We start from the raw sequence: 21,510 nt of genomic DNA, 5'->3' as shown, positions 1-21,510 counted from the left end.
ATCCAGCAGCAGCCCTGATGTTGTTCCCCGTGGTGCAGTTAAATCTTCGAGGCTCGGAGCAGGAGCCTTTCCGAGCAGCACAGACACGTCACCCCGGCCCTGAGTCACCCGGCAGAACAAATTGCTCCCAGCGCCAATCCCGGCAGGGTCCTACCCAAGGCCGAAACAAAGTCAGGACTCGAGTCGCTGACAGGAGGGGAGAACCAGCAGCATCTCCGTTGGTTTGTCCAGGACTGGACACGGCGGTGATGCAACCGGCACCGCGGGCTACCAGCAAACGCCAAACACTCCTGGACAAGCGTATTCCGGAGAGGCGGTGGGCTGCCCTGGAAAACCCCGCGGGAGGCACCGGCTCACGACCTGGCTGAGCGGCGGAACCTGTTCGGCCTGACGGTTTCACACGATCGCTCCGGCAAAGCGGTTTCACCACGCGCTTCCCTCCTCCCCCCCTTTCGGGCTGTGCCTCCAGCGCCGGGCCTTGGGAACGGGGCTCCGGGAACGAAACCCCGGCAGGCGCCGGTCCTCCGCCGCGCCGGGAGAGGCGAGACCCCGGGAGCAGCCGGGGTGCAGCCCCGGCCGGCTTCAGCCGGAGCCTGCTCACACGCCGGGGGACAACGCGCGTTCCCGCCCCCTCGGAGCGGCGCACCCGCTGCCCGCCGCACCCACGCGTGCCCCACCGGCCCCGCACCCCGCACCGGCCCACCCGCGCTGCGGAAACGGGCCCCGCGGCCGGAGGAACGCGCCCCCGGGCCGGGGCCTGGGCCGGGGCTGCAGCCCGGGGAAGCCGCTTCCAGGGCACCGGGGGCCGCGCTCGGGGTCACGGCGGCAGCGCGGGAATTCCTGCCGGGGCGCGGGAAACCGGCGCGTGCCGCCCGCGTGGGCGGGGCTTCGCGCCGGAAGTCGCGCGGTTGCCCGGCAGCGGTTGCCAGGCGACGGCGGCGGCGGCGGCGGCGGCGGCGGCGGCGGGCCGGCCATGGCGGCGGCGGCGGCGGAGGAGGAGGAGGGCAGCGTGCCGGCCGGCACCTTCCCCAGCTTCATGGCCGAGGGGACGCTGCTGTGCCGGCGGGGCGAGCACGGCAAGGCCCTGGGCTGCTTCGGCAACGTGAGCGCGCGGCCGGGGCGGGCCCGGAGGCGGGACGTGGCAGCCGGTTCCCGCAGGGGCGGCGGGCCGGGGTGCCCGCTCGCAGGGAGCGGGGACGGGGAGGAAGCGGGGGGGCGGCGGCGGGAAGGGAGGCGGCCCACGCGGGGGGGCAGCGCTCGGAGAGGGGCTGCAGCACCCGCGGATGCAGAGATGGGGTAGCTGCGGCGGAGGGAACGTGTGAACGTCAAGAGGGTATTTTTTTTTTTCAGTAAAAATGTTGTGTTTTTATCCGCATCCGTAGGATGTAGGGATGTAGGGATGCTCTGCAGGGCCAGAGCAGGTTGCATGGAATTCGTGCGCTTGCAGCTGCTCGTGCCGCAGAGCGTATCCACTGACACATCCACGTCTGCCGCGTTCCAGGCGCTGAGGCTGAGAGCAGGGGACAAGCACTGCCTGGTTGCCCGCTCAAAATGTTACCTCAAACTTGGAGACACAGAAAACTCCCTGAAAGATGCTGAAGCTTCTCTCCAAAACGACAAAACGTTCTCCAAGGTAAACAGCGCGAAGCGGTAGGAGTCTGGGGTGGCCACGGACTGGCCTGTTGGCTGTGAAACTCTGCAGGGTCTGGGAGACAGTATTGTGCAGAAACGGCTGACTCTAAACACACCCCTGAGATTTTTATTGCTTCCAGAGAAGTGGAGGGGCTTGGGCAACAATTGAGAAAGAGATCCATGATTGGATTTTATTGTATGCAGATTGTGACAGGATAGGGCTCTCACTTCCGCCTAGCAGCGAGTTAATTGAGATCTCTGAAGCTTTTTTTTTCTCTCTCTCTTTTTTTTTATTTCCCCAAATGTCATTTTAGGGCCTGTACCAAAAAGCTGAGACATTATATACCATGGGTGATTTTGAATTTGCATTAGTGTTTTATCATCGAGGCTACAGACTACGTCCAGATCTACAGAAGTTCAGGCTGGGCATCGAGAAATGCCAGGAGGCAATTGTCAACTGCATTGGAAGTAAGATGTTTCATTTTATGGCCCCTACAAGCACAGCCAGAAGCTGTTCAGTGGCAGCTGATGGCAAATCACCTCTGCGAGTGACCCAGGACCCTGCAACAACAGAGCACCAAAAAGAGCACAGCCCTGTTCTTTGTTTTCCTCCTTTTTTTTTGGCTGAATGACTATTCATATACAGTGCCTAATAACTTCAGATATAGAAGTAACTTATGACACTAACTTGAATTCCCAAAGGCACCATGAAAATGTTCTAGGTAATGCAGAACGAAGCAGCTCATCTCTGATCTCATCTCAGCCTTACTGATTACAGAATCCATTTTGAGATCTTCAGCCTAATATTCGAGGTTTGCAATGAAATTTGCATTGCCACCTGAGACTGGCGTGCCTGAGATCCTGACTTTCCTCCAGTTTACATTGCATAAGACCAGTGAAACTGTTGGCTATCGCAACGGAGCGCTGCTTTCATAACTGCTGCCTTAGATCACAGAACGGAGTCCTGCAGGAGACAGGAAAGGCCAAGGACCCAGTGGTGTTCAAAGCAAACTGGAAACTCACCCCTTTTCCCTCGTTTTTTCTCTTAGCAATGCTCTTGTATGCAGATGAGCACGGGCAGGACGCGCACCCACTCTCAGGCACAGACACCCCTCAGCTGGGGCTGCCACCTCAGCCACGTGCACAGAGCGATCCGTGCCGCGCTGGCACGGCTGCTGTCAAACCCGCCCGGCGGGTTAGAGACGGCTCCGGTGGCTCCCGGCCAGCCTGCCCCATCCCGAGCCAGGGCACACCCTGCTGCACGCCCGTACCCTGCCGCGCACCCATACGCACGGGGCCTGATCCTTCAGATACTTAAGGGCCTTTCTCTCCCTGACATCGATTTCAAAATTTCAGTCCACCTCCAGTGCCACAGGTGAACCTCATGTCCCAGCTGCGTAAAAGCCTGAAGCTCTTTTATCTATTTAAAAAAACAGGGAAAGTTTCCCGCTCTGGCTTGCTTTCCTGCTGCTTTCTTAGCCCAACAGGACCACCCAGATGGCTCTGCAGCGCTCACATGTGCTGAGCCGTGCGTGATGTACTGAGCTCAGAGCTTTAAATGCCTTCAAGCATCTGGGCTGCAGCAAACACACAGATCATTACAGGCTGAAAGAGTTGGGGCTGTTCAGCCTGGAGAAGAGGAGGCTCCGGGGTGACCTTATAGCGGTCTTCCAGTACCTCAAGGGGGCCTACAAGAAAGATGAGGAGAGGCTGTTCAGGAGGGCCTGTTGTGATAGGGGTAATGGTTTTAAAATAGAGGGAGGTAGATTCAGATTGGATATTAGGAAAAAATTTTTTACCATGAGAGTGGTAGAACACTGGAACAGGTTGCCCAGAGAGGTGGTGGATGCTCCATCCCTGGAGACGTTCAAGGCCAGGTTGGACGAGGCCCTGAGCAACCTGATCTAGTTGGAGATATCCCTGTTTCTTGCAGGGGGGTTGGACTAGATGACCTTTGAAGATCCCTTCCAGCCCTAACCATTCTATGATTCTATGATTCTATGATCATAAACCAAGATGACTTTTTTTAAATCCAGTGATAGCTCCTGGATGCAGGGGGGCAAGAAGAAAGGAAACATGGTAGCATTTGATCGAGATGTTTAAATCGTTGGGAAGCGCACGTAGGTGAACAGGGCACATGCCCAAAGCTGCTTCAGAGCATCTGCTTCGCTTGGCAGGGGCAGCAATGCCTGCCGGCCGTGCTGTGCGTGCGCTCGCGTCGCGGGTCTTGGCCCAGCTGCCGAAGGAAATCCTTCTGCAGCAGCGCGCGGAGCTCTGCCCTTCGTCCCACCAGCCCAAACCATAGAGCTGGTTTCCACTCTTGGCTCCACTGCCAGCGCGCAATCCGAGCAGCAGAGCTGGACGTCCGAGTGAAAACGAAATGGGAGTTTTGCCCTAATGTCAGTGCCCAGAAACTTCAAACTAGTTCTCCGGATTGCTGGAGAGCTTTCTTCCGTTTTAAGCTTCCGCTGTGATCCCTCAGAAGAACCTGCCGTCCTTTTTCCTGCTCTGTTTCCACGTGGGATGTCCGTGTCTCTGTGGATCTGCACTGTGCCAGGAGCCCCCTGGTGCCCTGTGGAAACAATAACCGAAATCCCGAGAGGAGCTGCAAATACGAGCTGTGTTCCCTGCCTACAGACCACACCAGCATCCACGTACTCACTGTGAAAGGATTCGTGGAAAGCTTTATTTCAAACAGAGCAGGAGAGCCTGGGCATGTTTATGGTCATTTTAATTTCTAAAGCTCCACACTGCTACGCGTGATCACTAACGTGTATTTTCTCTGTATTTGCAGGTCCATCCACAATTAAACTGGAGAACAGAGAGGACCTGTGCTTTATAAGCAGGCAGGCAGAGGTACAGTCTGAAGAGCTCTTGCTTTAGAAGCTAATTAGAGTTATGCTAATACTTTCTGAAATAGGCATTAGAGGATTAAGAGTTTCTGCAGCACCAGGGATGGTCCAGTGAAGCGCCTTCTGCGCGTAGGAAGCACGCTCATCTGTTACGAGAGTATTTATGCAGCTGCTTTGAATGTAGCTCTGGTTCGAGCTACACCAAATTTAAAGGAGAAGGCAGAAGGGCAGGGAGGAGCAACCAAGGAGAAACAAAGCCCAGTTTGGATCTTCTCTACCAGCCTGTCTCTGTTGGGTGTTGCTTATCACCCATCAAAGGCTAATAAGTAACAGCACTGAGGTCGGAGCCAGGGTACATTTATCTACAATATTTACTTTGGGTTTACCTGATGTTTAAGGTTCACGTTTTTGATAACGGACACTTTCTCGATTGCCTAATTTTGGGGTGGTCCACTGAAGTAGTGCCTTGTTCCTCCGAGATGCCAAACCACTCTTCCCTTGGAAGTCAGTGCAGCGAATGCTCAGTGCTTCTTTCAGCTGGAATTCTAGGTACTCAGTGGTAAAAACAATTTATACAGAGAGGCCTAAAGATTAGCATTGTAGTTGTTGGGATTTGGGATGTGAAACTGTAGAAATACTCTCCTGACATTTCAGAAGCCTCTGTTTCCTTGACTGTGGACAACTGAGACCTGCCTTTCCCACAGCTGTAACGCCCTCCAGAACAGTACAAGACACTGGGCAGAACTAATTCTTGCTCTTACTATAATGCCCCCTCCCACTCTTGGAAGTGAGGGAGCAAACCTGGGTGCAAAATGTCAGGTGCTCATGACCAAAGCACCTGGTGAGACACTGACGTTTTGCTTTTATTGAAAAATAAGTTGGCTCATATGGAGCGTAAAGAGAATTCTGCTAATCCTAGTGCTCCACACTAATCTCCCCCGACTTCCTTTATTTTTTCTCACTGTAGAGCAGAAAAGCAAATCAGCAACTCCATGTCAAAGTGACTAAGGATCAAAAATGGACAAGGAAACGAGAGCCTGTGAGGAATCCAAAAATAGAGCGACTGCTTCTTGGAGAGCTTTATGCTGACAAGGCCTACCTAGAAAAGCTGCTCAAGGATGAAGGTCTTTCTCCATTGTATTTAACTAAATGTTCCTTCTAAGCAGGTTCTTTTTTTTCTTCTTGTTTCATGTCCCTGTGACCACTCTTCCTTATTTGTATCAGAGCTCACGTAACACATAGTGCTTGCGGTGGTGGTGAGAGGGGCAGGTGTCTGGAGAGTACAGGTATTTCTGGAGCCAGATCTAATATTCATAACTGGGTCTGAGCATATTTCCTTCTCTATTAAATGGCAGGCTTTTAGAATGAACAATAAATCACCTCAAAGCAATCTGTGCTGATGAATTCAAAAGCAGAAACAGTATCGTTACAAATTACTTAACTTCTGTCATAATGATAAATTCCACTAACACGAGCAGTAAGTGCAAAGCACTGCTCGTAAGACTGCAGCTCGTTTGTGGGTTTGGTAGAAATGCTGTTAAGATCAAGATGCAGGATTTGGAGAAGTATCTTATTTCAGAGCTAGGCAGAAAGGTGGTTCCTCTTCAGTCGTTTTGCTGGGGAACTCCTTACCCAGTAATAGAGCAGTAATTAAGAATGTAGCCTACTCACTGGTTTATGGCATTATTAGCATTAATAATACACGTGGGCTATCTGGCTTCCAGGCATGTAAAAGCCCTCTCGATTTCCATCTTGCAGTCCAGTCCACAGCACATTCCAAAGTGCCCTTTCAGTACCAACGTCCCGTCCCGTGGTGGTGCCCAGGAGGACGGGTGCTCGCTCGTCACCGCTGGCTCCTGTCAGCACCGCCAGGGCTGGGAACGCCAGCTCCAGCTCACTAAACACACGGAATGGGGAACGGTGAGAGTTTTCTGTAACGTCCCTCCCAATCCCATCGGGTCTGAGGAGCACTGAAGACTTTGACTTCTAGGACTGTCTCTGTCAGAGCAGAAAATCATTCACACGCAATCCTACGCTGAACCGCAGCTTCATCCATTAATACTCTCCTGGGTTCTACCGTCTTGTTTTCAGATTTGATGGAGAGCAGCACAAAGCAGGGGATCAAAGTGGCGGACCTGGTTTTGAGTGGCATTTCCTACCTGGACACACGCAGCGAATTCTGGCAGCAGCAGAAGCCCATTTACGCCCGCGTGAGAGAGCGCAAGCTCAGGCAGCAACGGTGGATCCGGGACAAGAAAGAAAAACCAGCTGAGATTGGCAAATACATTGAGAAGAGTATGGAGGACATCGATATGTGTAGGTGTCCTGGCTGGAAGCAGTACCAAAGTGATGACTGACACATGTAATTATTTGCTGCAGTAATTACGGCCCAGAACAAGAGGCAGTGTGGGTATTAACAAACACTAGTAGGCAGGTTTGGGGAAGTATTTGCTTTTGTATTCTTCACCTTTCCCAGCACTTTCTTAGACACCGAATCTAACACATTTTTTTTCTCAGCTTTTTCTGTACTGGAGGTCTTGCTGATTGGTTTTCAGGACACCATTTAGGGATCGCAGCCAGGCAGGCCACTGCTCCATGCCTCTGGCTGGTTTGGTAATCAGAAGTTGTTTTACTGGGAGAATGCAGACCACTGGAGTTAATCACTTCTATAGTTCAAAACCACCACTGTTGAGAGATGAAGAAGCTGAAGAACAGTGGTCTGGAAGGAAGGAGTAACTCAGCCACTTCTGGTCTCTTTCTCTCTTATGTGTGCTACGTATTTTACAAGCCAGGGAAAAGCATTTAGGCAATTTTATATTACTGCAATTCGGTTCTTTTAGGCTACAACAGGTCGGTGAAGGCAGCACCAGAAGCATCCTGCAGTCTAATTCCTGCAGCACCGTAGTCCAGCTGGGTGCAATGAACACAGCCCACCAGGAAAGTGCAAGGAGCTAATCCAGGAGATAAAAACCTCAGTACTGTAGCTAGAACTTCATCTCCAAGACCAGGCTGTGCTGCTGCAATAACTATGAGCTTTCAAAACCTTCAGACAAGAATCATTCTCCTTTATTTTCCTTCAGCAAGTGTGAGGTGTTACCGTAGTCGTTTCCCTTTACTTGCTGTGATGAAAGTGATTTCCAGTAGTGCCAGGTGGAGGGTCAGAAGTACCATCTCCCAGGGGCAGATTTCTTGGAGATTGGAGGGAGGAGTGTAGGGATGCACGAAGAGTTTGGAGCTCTAACCCTTCCCAAGCTTTGTCTGAGGCTTACACAAGGGCACTTAGTCTCACTTGCCCAATATCACCGTGTCCACGTACTGGTGTTAAACTTTGCTCTTCATCTCTAGTGCTGACCTGCGACTGCCCTGAAGAAAGCTGCAAGAAAGCTGAGAATGTGCTAAAAACAATACAAGAGTGGTCAGATGGTGAAGTTCCCAACAAGAATGAGCTGATTGGAAACCTCCACAGCTGTATTGGGAATGCTCAGCTGGAGATGGGCCAGCTGGAGGCGGCTCTGCAAAGCCATAAAATGGAACTGGAATGTGCCAGGCAGAGGTAAGTGCTGAGAAGATCAGATGAACAGGGAAAAAGAGGAAAGTGCCTCTGTTAAGATGTTTTAGCATCAGGTAATGTTGTAGTTCTCACCCAGAGATTTAAGAGGGCAACGCATCCCGAGTCCGCCCCAGTGTCGTGGTCGCTCGTGCCTCACCTTCTTCACTGCTTCAGAAATAAGGAGATTGAAGCAGGTTTTTAAGGACCTAAACCACGTGGCACATCTAAATCTCTGCTGAAGCAAAGCAAGAGAACACAAGTCCCATTCTCAGCACTTTAGCCTCCAGGACGCACTTCCTTCTCAGGAAGGTCAGACTTTTAAGTTTTCTGCTACGTTTTCTCTTAAAATCATTTGCATTCAAACCACGACAGCAGGCTCGAAATATTTCTCTAAGAGGTACAGCTACCTGCTCGTACCGAACACATTCTGCAGCTCTTTCAGCTAAAACAGGATGGAGCAAAACGTAGTTTTAAGATTTAGTCAGAGTTTTACAAAGCACATGAGAAAACACTGAATAGTTGCTTGAATTGAACTTATTTTGTTGTGGGTTTTTTTTTTTTTTTTTTTGCCAATACTGCATAGGGCTTTTAAAATGTACCTGACGTTGTTCAGCATTTTCACAAATGACTTTTTAAAGTTAATATTGGTTTAAGAAATTTCTGGCTCTCTCTTGGTGATCTCCACTCCCCAGTTATGCCAAATAAAGTTAAGAATTAGCAGCAGAGAGGCAGGAATGAGATCATACGTACTTTTACTACTTTTTAAACTGATATAAAGTTGCATTCAAAGGCCTTGCCCTTGGGTGGCTGGAGCTCAGCAGGGCGAGGAGACGTTGCTAAGGACGCGCATGGCCCCCAGCGATGCATTTATCCTCTCATTTCATCAGCTTTTTCATTTGTAAGGCAAGGGCAGGCCAAGCAGGCGCTTCCGCAGATGGGAATGAGGCCTAATGAAGGAAAAAAATTAAAGTCCACGGGCTACCTTCTTACCGAAGGGGCTGCCTCTGCCATGGGGCAAAGGCTCCTTCCGAGCACTGGGAGCAGGGCTTGTTACCAGGAGCCTGTAGACACATTGCAGACACGGTTTTGGGTCTTCCCTGTTTCCTTGGACAGAAATCATCTATTAGTGGTAGGAGACTTCTGTGGGACCCACAAGGCAACAAAGGGAAACTGAGGCAAAGAAAAGTGGAAAGACCTTCACAGGGACTGCCAGATTTCCACAAAAAAAAACAAAAACCAAAGAAAAAACTAACCCCTTCTTCCCTGTGTCTTATGGGGTGTCAGTTGCACCAGCTGTAGATAAACCCAAAAATCTACCTTCATTTTATGACTTTCAGCCTGACGTTGGTCCTTCAACGCTTCGCCTGAAGTCATGTTGAGCCCCAAAGAAAACACACGAGGCTGAAGAAAGCGCAGACTGTGTCAGGAACAAGACTATTTCAGCTGCTACTATTTCTTTTTCTTTTCAATGCAGCGACCTGCCAGATGCCATATCCAGAGCCCTCGATAACGTCGGCAGAGTTTATGCCAGAATCGGGAAATTCCAGCACGCTATCGACACGTATGTAAAACTGCAAACAGAAAAGGCACAAGGTTGTGTTTTGAATTAATTAGGTGCTGCCTTTTCAGGTTGGTTGTTCATCCTGCTCGCAAGGGGGGCTGTGAGATTTTTCATACTACTTGGAACCCTTTGTTTATAGAATCAGTGCTTGAAATCCTGACAGCACCCAGTGAGATTCACTACGTGTCTGTGTTTCTTACTCTCTGCTTGAAGTTGGGAGGAGAAGATTCCGATGGCAAAATCCAGCCTGGAGAAGACCTGGCTGTTCCATGAAATTGGCCGATGTTACCTCGAGCTGAATAAAGCTGAGGCAGCCCAAAGTTACGGAGAGAGGTCCCTGCAGTCAGCAGCTGAAGAGGGAGACGTTGAGTGGCAACTCCAGGCCACCGTGCTAGTGGCACAAGCACAAGGTAAAGGCATTGGCCCGAGTTTTGCTTGAAGGATGGAGACAGCTCGTCTGTTCAGCATCTTTGTGAAAACATCTCAGCTCTGTCATTTAACAGCCAAAGTAACTGTTCAGATCAAGACCTCTCACGGGAGACTTGCTTGATTAACTATTGTTGTTCTCTTAATCTTGGGTTAAAATAGAGGTTTTCTTTTGTCTATTACAGTAAAATTGAAGGATTACCGGTCTGCAATCGAGAACTTTGAAAAAGCACTTGAGAAGGCAAAGCTTATTCACAATGAAGCTGCTCAAGAGGCCATCGTTATGGTGAGTGGGTTGTTGCAAAGGGGAGAGAAGCTTGGGGCAGCCTCGGTGAGTTGGCTCTAACTCCTGTCTACTGTCCTGGGCGCTGAGAAAACATCACAACATAGTTACTGGGCTAAGAGGGGGAAACGCAGCCTCTGAAGCAGCTTGCATTATTAAAATTTATGAAACCTCCTGGCTCAGAAAAACTTAACTCCAGTTTATGAAGCAGTCCAACACGTAGAAGAGTGCAGCCCTAGCCCTACTCAGGTCAAGGGAAAATTTTCTTTTGACCTCCCTGGGGCAAAAGTTTCACACACAGAACACAGTGGTGCACTCTCTGTGTTCAGTTGCCATCAGCTGCTGGTCACAGCTCACCCTTTTCTGGCCTCTCCAAAATGTCCCAGAGAAGCCACTTTGCATTGGACCATGGAAGAACATCTGGGCATGACCAGCGCCCCGCGGTAAAGCAGCCTGCATGTTCTGGTGGCCTACCTTCATTGACCCGGCCGTGGGCTGTGGGCGATGGGCTGCACCCAGCGTGCCAGGCAACGGCTACAGCACAGACACCGACCTGCTCGGTGATCCCTCACGGGTGTCTCAAGCTCAGGCAGAGCTGCTTCTCCTGTCAGAAGGAAAACGACAATGTGAGAGATGGAATCATCAGGGGAGGAGATATTTGATAAGATATTTGATAAGAGATGCTAACAGGTAGTCATCACTGCAGGGCGAAATGCAGCATATTGTTGCAGAGAATAGGTAGGAAAGGAGCAGGTAATGACAGCAGAGATCAAAAGAAAACAGGAAAAAAGGCATGTAACTGCATTTCTAGAGCTGTTATTAATAAGCCATATCACTTTCAGTCCTTAGGTGACGTGACCAAAAGCTTCATCGCAGAGCTGAAAGGAAGAAGAGAAGAAACGACAGTTTACTCTCTGAGAGGTACTTGTCATTTAGACCTCTGCACTCCATCAACAGAAAAATTCCTGCTTTCCTTTCCTGGAGCACAGACCGAGGCACGGGAGCAGAGCCCCCCGTTCCCAGGCAGCAAGCACCCCCACTTCTGGCCCGTATTGCCCCCTCGGTACTCGCACACAGTAGCCGGAATTAATTTACACGTGACGCCATAGCACAGTTAAAATATGCGGCTTCATTTTTTTTTTTTTTGGCAGTAAAAGCTTAATCTTGAGCGGGTATAAACCAAAGTAAGTGACGTCAGCGGAGCCCCGATAACCGGGAAGGAGCCCGGTCTCTCCAGAGCCGAGCTCTCCCCGCTGCGCTCCCGGCCCGGCCGTGCCCAGCGCGGGCACGAGATGGCAGCACTTCCCCGGTGCCCGGGCCCTCCACCACCGACCCCCCCCCCACCGCCTTCACCCCCCCCCCGGGCCGAATCCAGACCCGGCTCCGGGGCGCGCTGCCCCCAGCCCAGCACCGCGCCGGGCACCGACCCGCGCCCGGGGAGCCACCGAGCCGGGCAGGGCGGGGGTCTGGCTGCTCTCGTGCCCTCCTGGGGGCTCTGGGCTGGTTTAAAATCGCCTTTTCCTGCCCAGATGGTGGTGCCAGCAGCGAACACGCAGGAGACAACTCTGAGAAGAGGCAGGAGGGGAGCGAGCGGAGCCTGGGGGATGCAGAAGATGGAAAACGACAGGGAGATGCCAGGAATCCTGGAGAAGGTGGAAACAGTAAAGAAGGGAGAAAGGGACGAGAAAGCCAAGCGGAGCGGAGCGGGGAAGCGGCGGGAGAGGAAGAAGGAGGCAACGGGGAGCCGCGGCCGCCGCTGCGCTGGGCCGGGGGGGCGCGTCCCGCGGGGGCGCCGGGAAGCGCCGCGCTGTAGCACCGGCTGTGCCAACACGAGCCGCTCCCGGCAGCGGTCCCGCTCCCGGTCCCGGCTGTTTGTGCTCTCCGTCCGTCCGTCCGTCCGTCCGCCCCCGCCCCGCGCCGCTGTCCCGGCTGCGGCCCCGGTACCCACCTCCGCCGCCCCCGGGGGAGGGCCCGGCCCGACCCCCCGCTCCCCCCGGTCACCCCGCGCCTGCGCGGCCACGGGCGGGGCCGGACCGCGGGGCGGGGGGGACCGGGGCTATGAAAGGGGCCGCGTCCGCGCCCGCCCCAGAGCCGCTTCCCCGCCGCGCCGCTCCGCACCGGCGGCCGCCCCGGAGCCGCTGCCCTCACCATGGTAAGTGGGGGCCCGGGCGCGGGTGTCGGCTCCCGGAATGGGGGGAGCGCCCGGCGGCGTCGTGGATACGTGGGCGGGGGGCGCGGGGGATGCAGCCCGTCCCGGGGGGTCCGGGCTGCCCCGGGGGGTCCGGGGCACGAGCATCTTCGGCGGCGGCCGGAGCATCGCTCCCTCCGCGGGGAGCCCGGAGACAAGCGGGAGCTTTGTGGGGCCGGCGAGGAGGGACGGGACGGGGCGCGGGCTCAATGCGGGATTGTTCGCCCGCGGAGCTCGGGGCCCCGCCGAGGCGGGTCTCTGTGGGGCCATTGTCCGCCCGGGCCCTACGTGGCCCGGCCCCATAAAGGCAGCTATTATCCTCCGAGCTGGCCGCCGAACAATGGGGCCGGAGGGTGTTTTCTATTATTGTTCTTTTGTTTGCGCGTTTGAAAAGCGGCCTCAGTTCCCGCCATCGCCAGCAGCTGCCTCCAGCACAATAGCCGGGCGGCCCCGGCCCGGCGCTGGGCACACGGGGCCCGGCCGCGGGAGCAGCCCGGGGGGAGCCTGTGCCCGGCCCTGCTCCGGCCGAGCATCGCCCTTGGCACAGGGCACCTGACTGCGAGGAGGAGCCGCTCTCCCAGGTGGCTCACGCCGGCTGCGTGCTCTGGCACGATGACCTGGGAGTCGCCAACCTGCGGGGTCGCTGATGTTGGCGTCGCTGATGTCGGGGTCCCAGCTCTGCTGCGCAGTAGCTGACCCCAGCGCCCAACACGTCCATGGAAGCAGTCCTGGTCCCAGGGTGCTTTGGAACCAAAACTCACCTCCACCTTCTGGAATGAGGCATACAAAAGGCAATCAACTGGACAGTTGCTTTTTAAACAATGTCTTCGCTCTGCGAACAGGAAAGCTCTATTCTCCTGCCGCGGGCAGAGCATTTATGTAGTATGTAAAACTCCTCGATTTTTGCATCAAAGGCAAAACTTCCTCCTTCAGCATCGCTCCGGTGGCTGCTGGCACAGTGCTCGGCTCGAGAGCGGGTGCTGGTCACGGGCTGGGCTGGGTGAGGACACGGCTGGGGAGGGGAGGTGGGGAGTTGGGACATTGACCCAAAAACCAGTAGCTGCCCCGTTGGTTCTATTGAAAACTGTCACAGTTGGAGAAATCCCTCATTTCCTTCCAGCCCTGTGCTTTCCCAGCCCCTGCTGGGAATTAATGCGGGATTGCAGTTACCGGAGCTGCTGGCGGGAGGGGAGGGCAGCCCCCAGCAGCGCTTTTCCTGTCTCGCTCGCTGGTGCCAAACACGAGCTTCTCTCTGGGTGTGAAGGGCTGGTTTCACTTTCGTGTTCCGCTCAGCAGCCGCGGGGAGGGGCTCTGTCTTTGCCAGAAGCCATTTCAGTTGCTCCTCATCCCAAGAGGAGCCCATGTTCCCCCCTCTGAGGCACTCGGAGTGCTGCACGGCATGAAGAAATGGTGGCTCTTAACACAAGAGATGGTTTCCTCGCAGACTTCCCGCAGAAACAGCCTTTCCTGCGGGGACGGAGGATCCCTGAACCCCTTCGTGGTCTCTGTTACTCAGACGGAGCGATGAGATTGCAGCGGCTGTTACAACCTCCCGGGACTTTCGTTTCCCGTTTTCAGGCGGAGCTCCCCGCAGCTCACTCTGCCCTCGTTATCTGGAAGCCACAAGTGTTTAAGTGTTCAGAAATAAATTTGACATTTGACACTTGAAGTGCTCTGTCTGGGCTGTAGCTTTCTGGCAGCTGGTGGTGCCTGCGAAACTGCGGCTGCTGCCACGTGACGGGTAAAACATCCCCTTCCTGGTCAGGCAGGATGGCGGCTGCCGAGGCCGGAGCCGCCGCCGCACCTTCAGCTCCGCAGGTCAGATGGATGGTGCCAGGGGTGGTGGGACAGGGCACAGGTCTGGGCTGCGGGAGCAGGTGGGGCAGCTGTGAGAGGTGGCTTAAGGCAAGCAGGGCAGCTGAGGTTAGGGGACGTGGGGGTAGCAGTGTTCCCCGTACCCCCCTCCTCCCAGTATGGTGCTCAACGGCCTGCGCTGGTGCAGCGGGAACACGCTGTCTCTTGGGGTTGCTACCCTGCAAAACATTTTCTTCTTGCATTTCAGAACAGAGGCTTCTCAAAGAAGAGTCACACGTTCCTGCCTAAAATATTTAGAAAAATGTCTACTCAATCAGCAAAAGAAAGACCCGAAAGCTTGCGGTTCCCTTTCCTTGACGATGAAGATACCATCTCCACGGTCAAAGAATCTAAAACCTTTTTCATTTTAAGAGGCCTGCCTGGCAGTGGGAAGTCCACTCTGGCCCAGGCTATTCAAGAGAGGTATAAAGATGCCTGCAAGGTCATCTCTGTTGATAGCTACAAAATTACACCTTCAATAAGAAGCACCATTCCTGAAGAGTATTCAAAGGTGGACGAGGATCTAGTTGACTATTGCAAACGAGATATCAGCGTTATCGTTTTGGACGACACTCACCACGAGAGGGAACGGCTGGACCAACTCTTTGATATTGCTGACAAATACCGGTACAAAGTCGTCTTCGCCGAGCCCAAAACCCAGTGGCGAATGGATTGCTTACAGCTGAAGGAAAAGAATCAATGGAAACTGTCAGCGGAAGAGCTGAAGAAGATGAAGCCGAGTTTGGAGAAGGAATTCCTACCCATGTATTTCGGGTGGTTTTTGAGCAAAAGAAGTTCAGAGATCCTGAGGAAGGCTGGCCAGGCCTTCTTGGATGAGCTTGGAAGTCTCAAAGCCTTCAAAAAGGAGAATAAATACTGTATGTATAGAAGTATCTTAGCAAGTTCTTACTCTGTTGATGAAATGTTAACACTCAGCAAACAGAACAAGCCTGGTCAGCTTCTAAAGTGAATTTCTAGTTGAAGTTAGCAACAAGAGAGACTGTTTAAAGCTACTAATCTGTGTCCCGTAGTTGACGAGGTTGCTGTTGTGAGTAAAAAGAAATGAAACAGTTTTTCCTAAAGAAGCCTATTTAGTGGTGACGCTGTGGGGAGCTGGGTTCGGATGGCGGCAGCGTTACAGCAGGTGGCCGGGGATCCCCTGGTTGCTGCCATGAGTCAAAGAGAAAAGGGAAAAACTGAACAATCTCGTCCCTTCCGCGATTCGTTCGTACAGAAACAAGCTTGAGACGAGCCATGATGACGTGCAGAACTTTGTTCGATAATTACACCTACTGTTAGCCTAGGTGGAAGGAGGAGTTTTATTTACCCATCTCGTCCTTTTCAACAGTAGGAAAGATGAAACATGTAAGGACAGGTCGAGGAGGAAAGTTGAGATGGGACTTAACCTCATGGAGTGACATCTGGGGCATCATTTTTTGGTAGTAATGTTGTCTACCTGTATTTGCAGTTGCTTCTGGTATTGAAGATCCCAAAATAAAAGTAGATCTCACCAGCTACTTTGCGAAGAGGCCGCCTGGGGTCTTACACTGCACCACAAAATACACAGAGTTTGGAAAAGCAGCTGGAGCTGAGGAATACGCACAGCAAGAAGTGAGTACCGGGGCTCTGACTCCTCCCCATCACCCCAGTTTCCCTCCCCCTTCCCAGTGGGGGACCCACAACCCTCTCGGGGTGGGCTGGGGACGCGGCTTTGCTCGGGGCTGAGGGGGTCATCGTAGGGACAGTAAGTACGTCCATGTGGCCTGGGCAACGGAAAAGTCCTAATTGTGGGAGAGATGGTGACTCTTTCCTGTTAGTTTCCAAACAAAATACTCCTGCCCCGTCCCCATCACCCCGACTCCCAGCATCATCTCCCGCGGCTCGATCTGAACGATGATGAATTAAAGTGCTTACGCTTCCAGCGAAATTATTTCAACACAGATAAGCCCAAGTTAAATTTTGGAGTTAGTGAAGGAAAAAGATGTAACCAGCTCTGAATTCACGGAGCGGGAACTTCAGGCCATGATCTCCCAGTCGCACAGAGCCCTGCAAATGTTGGAGCAAGAGCTGCCGCCAGCAGCCAAGACCCCGAGCCCGTGGGCAGCAAAGCCAACCGTGGTGCCACAGGTCCCACCGCCCGCAGTCAGGTAAAGCCAGAGCTGTGCTGGACTTGTCTCCCTCTCCCCCCAGGCTGTGAAGGCGTCCTACGGCAAAGGCTTCACCTTGGCCGTTTCTGCGCTGTTCATCACGACAAAAACCGTCGGCGCTCGGGTGGAGCTGAGCGAGCAGCAGCTGCTGCTGTGGCCCGGAGACGCCGACAAGATCCTGCCCGCCGACAGCCTCCCGAAAGGCAGCCGGGCCCACATCACCCTCGGCTGTGCCAGCGGCATCGAAGCAGTCCAGACTGGGCTCGATCTGCTGGAGTTTGTGAAACTGGAAAAGGCAGGGAACAAAGGGGATCAAGTGGGAGAAATTGGAGGCGGGAAACTGCTGTATTTTGATAATGGTATGTGGATGCTCATCCTTTCTAAAAAGATTGATGTGAAGGCAATATTCTCAGGTTACTACGGAAAAGGAAAACTTGTGCCAACGCAGAGCACCAACAAACGGGGCTCTGCTTTTAGTTCCTGCACCATCATCTAGGAGCACGGGCAGGGCAGCTTGATTGTTTTTAAAAGACGAGTAACTCCTGTAACCCTTAAAAGTGTAAAGAGAAATAATTCTACCTTTACTAAAGTAAGCCCTTTGCCAACCCCCGTGTGAAGCCTCTCCGGGGAGAGAGTTTGTTGGCCTCAGAACGAGGAAGAAAACGAGCAGCTCTTGGCTGACACGGGAAGACTGTCACAAAACTGTCAGTAACTGATGTGCTGCCGAGAGTTTAATGGAGTTTTGGGAGAACCAGCCCAGGTGTTCTGCTTGTTTTCTTCCTCGGAGGAAGATCAACTATGGTCTTTTATCGCTTCCCTATGAACCACAATCGTTACATCTTTACTCGTCAGCACTGTAAGCAGTGGCAGACCAAAGCCTGTAGGTGCCTGCTCTGCAGCCGAGTGCAGGGAACTGCCTAATGCCTCTCCCCTTCTCCCACGGCCGAGGCACCGACCTCAGTGACTCCAGTAGCTGAATCACTGGGTGGAAACCAGTGAGACCCAGTTGTGGATCATTTCTGTCACAAGTGGCAGTTACTAACAGTTTAGCCCATAAGAGAACTTGGAGAGCGCAGCAGGGCATCCACCAGCCTTGACTGGAGATTGGCCCTGTGGCCGCCCGTGCTCGATCCCAGTTCACGTTCACTGTTTGCACGCGGAGGCTCCCCCGTGGCAGGGCAGAGTCAGGCTGGTGAGCGGACAGGAGGAGAGCACGTGGCCAGATAATGTCTTAACGAGGTACCCTGGACTTGAAGGGAAACCACTTACACACCAGGAGAGGCATCCAGTTCCTGTAGCGCGGCTCCAGCCATTCCATGTCACACGTCGGAGTGGGCCGGACCACGCACCGTCCAGTGTCCTTGTCCTGTAGGGAACAATCCTGCCTTGGCAGGGAGTGGAAGAGATGAACTAACGTCTTTTCCATCTTATTTTATAGAAACTAAAATCATGTCTGAAGTACAGAACCGTACTTCATGCAAGATTTTACTACTTTTCTCTAATGCACTTGAATGTTAAAAGGTAGGATGGCAGTAACATTGTAATTTAGGAAGTAGGTGGAAGTACCGTAACTGCGTAACTTAAGTCTGCTCAAACCTAAACTATTGGCTGGAAAAAGAGTTAATGATCAAGCACTTCTGTTATTAAGTCTGTTTTATTGAAACTGATGTTTTTGCTCTTCGCCGAACCGTTTGCCTGTTGGTCGGCGGGTACGTGGTCACTACTCTGCTGTAACACAAAGCTCAACTAACAGATTCCGGTCAGGACAACGGTTTAAACTCAGTGCTACGGCTCAGTGTCTGGTGAACTGCATCGTGGAATTAATCCGGTATTAATGTATGTAAATACTTACTGTGTGTGACACGCGTGTGCTGGGCTCTGTCTGTAACGGAGCTGTCGCGGGGGCACAGGTACCCGCAGGGGGTGCGCACTGGCACCGCTGCCAGGGATGCCCGATGCTGCCGTGCAAAGAGGCATCTCGTTGAAAACGAGAGCGAGGAGTGCTTTGGGGCGAAGCTGGTGAACGCTTCAGCAAGTTCACCAACGCAGCAAAATACTTCCTGCTGTTTCGGAGAGATGGATGATAACAAATCCTCATTATGTAGTAACAATAAAAAAAATTTACACGTGCCCCGTAGCACCTGTGATCCTCCCTTCCCTTCAGCAGAGACCCCCTCGTTTGCTCCTGCACTGGCAGAGGGGTGAGTGCCCCATTCTCAGCTGGGGCCTTTCCCAACAGGAACCTCACAGGGGTCTGTTCCATCTGACCTTCAGGAAGGCGCTGCCCAGGACAGTGCTGACCCCCCTCTCCCTCCAGTGCCCCGGGAACAACGCGATGCTCCAGATCCCATCCAGCACAGAAATGCACAGCTGGAATATCTCGTTTATTTGCCTGTTCAAGAACAACAGTGAGACTGTCGTCATTTAAGTTTTTATTAGTTTGTACATCATATACAGTTTATAATAAAGTAAACCAATTGCATATGGTTTTGCTTCAGTTTGTGATATTCTTCATATAAACACATCATTATGAATTATGCCTAATGAAGTAAACAACAAATATTCACATTTTTACCATTCATTCACATCCTAGCAAGGTAAGGGTCCAAAGAGGGACAGTGTCCGTACCGATGCGAAGCCAGTCTTAGAGAGGATGACGTGTTTGGCAAAGCGATGGGGACAGCGATTGCTCCATGCAATACTCCCTTCCTCCCACGGGAAAGGTTAGGATATTTACACTGAGGTAAACATTCAGAATTTCGATTCAGATAAATACTGCAGCACAGGGTCGAGCGTCCTCTCCAAGTTGGCTTCACATCGGTGTCTGGTTTTGTCTTGACTACTCCTTAACGCCGTGACAACGAAGCAGACGAGCACGCGAGGAAGGCGCTCCGCTCGCCGTTCCGCACTCGGGCCCTCCAGCACTGCCCCACGACATGTTCTCTCCTGAAGCACGAGCTCTTCAGTGAAAGCGGCGGCCGGTGCGGTAATCGAGGCGAGACTGGCTACGCCAGAACCGCGGCCGAGCCGCACGCGCAGCCAGAGGCAGCATCCCAGCTCTCCCACTGCACCCACAGGCAGCATCCCAGCCCTCCCACTGCACTCCTGCCATCCCGAGCCACCGGCTCACGCTGGAGCTCGAGCTCAGTAATGCCACGTTGCAGCCGATGCCTCGTCTCGGCACCCTGCTCACACCACCACACCGGAGCTTTCCTTCAGAGGTCCCATCTATGCCGGAGTGAAACCCTGCCCAGCACTGCCGAGAGAAGGGATGATCCCGTCCCTGTTCCCGCAGGAGGGGGTTACGCCAGAGCACGCTGAGGAAGGCCAAAGCATCACACACCATCTTTCAAAGCCAAGCACAGGTCCTGCTGCCCGGCGAAGCCGGGACATCCCCAGCACACACACCGCTGCCTGCGAGCGGCCCCGGGAGGAGGGAGGGTCCCGGAGCCACCGCGACGCAGCCCACTGCCCTTCGGCCTTGGCACTGCCCTACTGCGACAGCCCCGGGCGGACGCGGCACCGCTGGGGAAACGCGGGTCGGTGCAGCAACGAGCTGTCCTGTCTCCCTAAGAAAGGGGAGGGGAGGGTACACAAGGCACACGTTTGAACGGATGAAAACCATCCAGCTGAAGATAAGTGAGTATCTTTAGTTGTTACTGAAACCGAGGAAGGAATTTTGAGAGAAGAGCAAACCACCGTGTGCTCCAAACGCTTGGGTCATTCCAACTGGCCGAAGAGCGATTTGGCCGAGCGCGCGGCCGGCGCCGGAGCCCCGTGCTCAGGGCGGGCACAGGAGCTGAGCCGGTTCAGGTACATCCCGGGGTTCAGCATTACGGCTCTTGCTGCCACACCAAACCCCAAACCTTTCAGGAGCACAAAGGCCAACTGCCAGAAAGAAAACCCTTCTCATCCAAAGGAAGGGCTTTATCCCAGGTCTCTTCCACCTGCCGAGCTCAGGTGCTGCTCCGCAGCCACACCAACGGGAACACAACGCTTCCAAGTACGGCCCGCCTGTGCTCGTGCCTCGGGGGTACCACCCGCAGCCGCTGCCTTCCCGACGCTCTCTGTCACCCTCGGCAAACCACAGGCATAACACCACTTCCAGATACTTATTCCTTATCTCTGGGGCAAACCCCTACGTCTGGCAGTGGCGCGGCCGGAACAGGGGCACGGGGCTCCCTGCAGCCACGTACCGAACGCTCCGCAACTACCCAGCGCGAACAGCGACGCTTCCAGCGATGCACATCTACGCAGATTTTTCCGAAAGAAACCGAGCCCACGTCTCCGAGCCGTGCCAGGACACGACGGAGGTCACAACGCCACCGCACCACCATCTCCAGGCGCTGCTGCCCCGAGGTAACGGAGTCGCCCAACGCCGCTCAGCCCCCCGCGCTCTGTGCGAGAGGGGACACTTCGAGTCACACAACAGTGCTCCTCAGAAAAGTCTTGGCACTCACCATACTAATATTTACCTACATCAAGTCATGCACTCACGTACATTTCGTACGTATCTGCTGTCTAATTTTGTCTCAGAAGAGAAGCTGCTGCACTTCTGCCCTCCAAGGAACGGTCTCATTCAAAGTCTGGAGAGGAGGAAGCCGTTGTACCTAACTGGGGGGAGAGGGAAATAATAAAAACCACAGACAAATGCAGGACACATCTCTGCACGGTGATAAAAGACTGAGAAAAGTCCAAACTGTACAGTAATATCAACACACACAGGACAAGACATGATGAATCCAGAATGCCACACTCAAACAAGTCCTGTAAACTCTGGTTGACAAGTGCCATGAGAACTGGAACAATATGCATAGACCAGTATTTCAACTCCTCAGGTATTTACTGCTTCAGAGTGTGAAAGATGCCGGGACCTCATTTTCCTCCCAGTGCAATCCGGGGAAACCATCACGTTACACTGGTGCGCAGGACGTCAGAGTAAATGTTAGAGAGTCGATTTTTGGAAATATTACTCAACACTGGCTCATTTTAAAAGCTAACTTTTGAGCGAGTTATA

The 21,510-nt window shown here is 53.3% G+C and overlaps 2 protein-coding genes across 2 annotated transcripts; both read left to right on the top strand.

Moving 5' to 3' along the window:
• The first annotated feature begins 973 nt into the window (after positions 1-973).
• Positions 974-12,117, top strand: ODAD4 (outer dynein arm docking complex subunit 4). Its single transcript, XM_086626307.1, has 12 exons — positions 974-1,102; positions 1,502-1,633; positions 1,947-2,100; positions 4,427-4,488; positions 5,452-5,608; positions 6,576-6,800; positions 7,830-8,037; positions 9,509-9,595; positions 9,809-10,005; positions 10,207-10,307; positions 11,147-11,225; positions 11,834-12,117. The coding sequence occupies exons 1-12, from the start codon at positions 974-976 to the stop codon at positions 12,115-12,117; spliced, it is 1,815 nt and encodes a 604-aa protein (XP_086482433.1).
• Positions 12,118-14,608: 2,491 nt separating this feature from the next.
• Positions 14,609-16,995, top strand: CNP (2',3'-cyclic nucleotide 3' phosphodiesterase). Its single transcript, XM_009984860.2, has 3 exons — positions 14,609-15,224; positions 15,815-15,957; positions 16,537-16,995. Exons 1-3 carry the CDS (start codon positions 14,609-14,611, stop codon positions 16,987-16,989), a joined length of 1,212 nt encoding a protein of 403 aa, XP_009983162.2. The 3' UTR covers positions 16,990-16,995.
• The last annotated feature ends 4,515 nt before the right edge of the window (positions 16,996-21,510 follow it).

This window comes from Tauraco erythrolophus, chromosome 25 (genome assembly GCF_009769465.1).
Source record: "Tauraco erythrolophus isolate bTauEry1 chromosome 25, bTauEry1.pri, whole genome shotgun sequence".
Classification (NCBI taxonomy): domain Eukaryota; kingdom Metazoa; phylum Chordata; class Aves; order Musophagiformes; family Musophagidae; genus Tauraco; species Tauraco erythrolophus.
This window is presented reverse-complemented; position numbering and strand designations above follow the sequence as displayed.

Coding starts and splice junctions, on each gene's coding strand:
- ODAD4 (XM_086626307.1), top strand. CDS start 974: ATGGCGGCGGCGGCGGCGGAGGAGGAGGAGGGCAGCGTGCCGGCCGGC. Junction 6,801..7,829: donor TATGGAGGACATCGATATGT/GTAGGTGTCCTG, acceptor CTTCATCTCTAG/TGCTGACCTGCGACTGCCCT. Junction 10,006..10,206: donor GCTAGTGGCACAAGCACAAG/GTAAAGGCATTG, acceptor TGTCTATTACAG/TAAAATTGAAGGATTACCGG.
- CNP (XM_009984860.2), top strand. CDS start 14,609: ATGTCTACTCAATCAGCAAAAGAAAGACCCGAAAGCTTGCGGTTCCCT. Junction 15,225..15,814: donor CAAAAAGGAGAATAAATACT/GTATGTATAGAA, acceptor CTGTATTTGCAG/TTGCTTCTGGTATTGAAGAT. Junction 15,958..16,536: donor AGGAATACGCACAGCAAGAA/GTGAGTACCGGG, acceptor CTCTCCCCCCAG/GCTGTGAAGGCGTCCTACGG.